Source organism: Chiloscyllium punctatum, chromosome 4, assembly GCF_047496795.1.
Source record: "Chiloscyllium punctatum isolate Juve2018m chromosome 4, sChiPun1.3, whole genome shotgun sequence".
Taxonomy (NCBI): domain Eukaryota; kingdom Metazoa; phylum Chordata; class Chondrichthyes; order Orectolobiformes; family Hemiscylliidae; genus Chiloscyllium; species Chiloscyllium punctatum.
Genome location: NC_092742.1, coordinates 622463 through 625802, shown reverse-complemented (window position 1 = coordinate 625802; position 3340 = coordinate 622463). Strand labels below are relative to the sequence as shown.

Below are 3340 nucleotides of genomic sequence, written 5' to 3'. Positions count from 1 at the left end.
CACACACACACCCCCCACACCCCCACACACACACCCCACACACACCCCCACCCCCCCACCCACACACACACCCCCCCCCACACACCCACCCCCCCACCCCCCACCCACACACACACCCCCCCCCACCCACACACCCCCCACACCCACACACCCCCCACACCCCCACACACACACCCCACACACCCCCCCACCCCCCCACCCACACACACACCCCCCCCACACCCCCCCCACACACCCCCCCCACACACACACCCCCCCCCACACACCCCCCCCACACACCCCCCCCACACACCCACCCCCCCACCCCCCACCCACACACACACCCCCCCACCCCCCACCCACACACACACCCCCCCCACCCACACACACACACCCCCCACACGCACACCCCACACACCCCCCCACACACACACATCCCCCCCACCCCACACCCCACACCCACACACACCCCACACCCACACACACAGACACAAACACACCCCCCACCCACCCACACACACACACACACACCCCCCACAAGCCTAATGCCAGTTTGGACAGAACCTTCAACTAAACCCAGCCATTAGCAGCAAGGTTCATCCGGAAAACCGCAAACCATATAGTACAGGGAACGTCCCCATGTAACACCCTCCCGTACACACCGCACCGTGTCCCGGTGAGTGTAACACCCTCCAGTACACACCGCACCGTGTCCCGGTGAGTGTAACACCCTCCAGTACACACCGCACCATGTCCCGGTGAGTGTAACACCCTCCAGTACACACCGCACCGTGTCCCGGTGAGTGTAACACCCTCCAGTACACACCGCACCGTGTCCCGGTGAGTGTAACACCCTCCCGTACGCACTGCACCGTGTCCCAGTGAGTGTAACACCCTCCCGTACACACCGCACCGTGTCCCGGTGAGTGTAACACCCTCCCGTACACACCAGACCGTGTCCCGGTGAGTGTAACACCCTCCCGTACACACCGCACCGTGTCCCGGTGAGTGTAACACCCTCCCGCACGCACCGCAACGTGTCCCGGTGAGTGTAACACCCTCCCGTACGCACCGCACCGTGTCCCGGTGAGTGTAACACTCTCCTGTACACACCGCACCGTGTCCCGGTGAGTGTAACACCCTCCCGTACACCCCGCACCGTGTCCCGGTGAGTGTAACACCCTCCCGCACGCACCGCACCGTGTCCCGGTGAGTGTAACACCCTCCCGTACACCCCGCACCGTGTCCCGGTGAGTGTAACACCCTCCCGCACGCACCGCACCGTGTCCCGGTGAGTGTAACACCCTCCCGTACACACCGCACCGTGTCCTGGTGAGTGTAACACTCTCCTGTTTATGCAGCACAGGTGCACAACGTGGTGCCATATTCTGGGGGAGGTGAGTTAAGGGAAAGACCATTAACATGATTCTGGGCGCTATCTGAATGCAGCTCCAAGTTGGACTCTGAGCATCGTACAGACACCTCCTGCTATAATTACATGCTCTTTTCCGAATACCGTTTGTGAATCGTGTTGCCTGACTGTGTCAGATTGGGTCCATCCACTTGGAGCTGTTGGCTGAGGTGGGACTTGAAACAGCAGGTGGATTGCACTGCGATCTCTCGGTCTCCCCCCAGTCCGCCCTCAGCACAGTCACCAGCGTCACCCAGAGATCGAGCAGCAGCTTCCCATTCCCAGGTGATTTTATATTGAGTTTCCAAGTCCTCCCGAGGGGCTGTAGCTGGATGTGGTGGTACAGTGGGTCCAGCAGTCGGTCGGTCGGTCGGTCAGTCTCCCAGCCGGATGTTCCCTCCAGGAGACACTGTGACTAACTGCTCTGCCTGTTGGAGGTGGCAGTGTTCTCAGGTACGGGCCCAGCCTGGGTCTGCTCCTCCACCCAGTCCATACTCGGCATGGCCTTGCAGTGGCCTGCAGTATCCTGCAGCTTCAGCTCACAGTCTGTGAGGTGGGAGGACACTGCTGGAAGGAAACGTTCAAACCGGTTACTCCATCGGTTTAAATGGGCCACACTCATGGTGTCGGCCTGTATCCCACCCACTCGGGGGGGGGGGGGGGGGGGTCACTGGCTGGGCACACTCATTACCCCATCCTCCCCCATTGCTGTGGGTCTGGAGTCACACATTGGTCACAGCGGGGTAGGTTGGTACATTTCCCCCTCCCTGAAGGACGTCATGATCCAGGAACAATAGGAAGCCATTCGGCCCTTCGAGCCTGCTCTCCCATTTAATACAATCATGGCTGATCTAATTTTAGCCTCAACCCCACATTCCTGCGTATTCCCTGACAATCTTCCATCCCCTCGCCATCTGGAATCTACCTCCATCCGCCTTAGAAACATTGGAAAGTTCTGCATTTGCTGCCTTTTGAGGAAGGGAATTCCAATCCCTGTGAGGAAAGAGCGGTTCCTCATCTCAGTCTCATTCGGGGACCTCTTTGTGTCTGAACCAAGATGGTCTCGTGCTGGAGTCTCCCACAAGAGGAACCATCCTTTATACATCCACCTGGTAAGCTCCCCTCAGGATCGGTGCAGCATCCAAGGAGCAGGAGAATCAACATTTCGGGCATCAGCCCTTCTTCAGGTTTATGCCCGAAACGTCGATTCTCCTGCTCCTTGGATGCTGCCTGACCTGCTGCGCTTTTCCAGCAACACATTTTCCAGCTCGGATCTCCAGCATCTGCAATCCTCACGTTCTCCCCTCAGGATCATCCATGTTCCAACCCAGTGCCTTCTGCCCTGCCCTCAACCTCCTGAGGAGTCAGGCACAGCCACTGTTCACCCAGCTCCTCACTTCAGCCATTAGGGAAGGGAAGGGGGCAGGCAGTGGCCGAGTGGATTAACCCAGGAATTCAATAAACACCTGAAACTGGGGCCTAATGATGGTCAGGGACCCATTGCCAACTGTTGGAAAATCCCATCGGAGTCACTAATGTCCTTCAGGAAAGAAAGCTACCACCCTTACCCAGTCTGGGCAAAGTGAGGACCGCAGATTCTGGAAACCCGAGTCTAGATCAGAGTGGTGCTGGAAGAGCACAGCAGGTCAGGCAGCATCCGAGGGGCAGGAAAATCGACATTCCGGGCAAAAGCCCTTCATCAGGAATAGAGGCAGAGCGTCTGAAGGGTGGAGAGAAAAATGGGAGGAGGGTGGGGGTGGGGAGAAAGTAGCATAGAGTACAATGGGTGAGTGGGGGAGGGGATGATGGTGATAGGTCAAGGAGGAGAGAGTGGAGTGGATAGGTGGAAAAGGAGATAGGCAGGTAGGACAAGTCTGGACAAGTTATGGGGACAGTTACTGAGCTGGAAGTTTAGAACTAGGGTGAGGTGGGGGAAGGGGAAATGAGGAA

At 58.4% G+C, this 3340-nt stretch overlaps 1 protein-coding gene across 1 annotated transcript in view; it reads right to left on the bottom strand.

Annotated features, from left to right (window-relative positions):
* Window positions 1–484: 484 nt before the first annotated feature.
* Window positions 485–3340, bottom strand: part of LOC140475896 (G patch domain-containing protein 2-like) — a 43491-nt gene continuing 40635 nt past the window's right edge. The window contains 2 exon segments of the mRNA XM_072567824.1: window positions 485–1829; window positions 1832–1957. Coding sequence (XP_072423925.1) covers window positions 1765–1829; window positions 1832–1957 — 191 coding nt within the window. The 3' untranslated portion in view covers window positions 485–1764.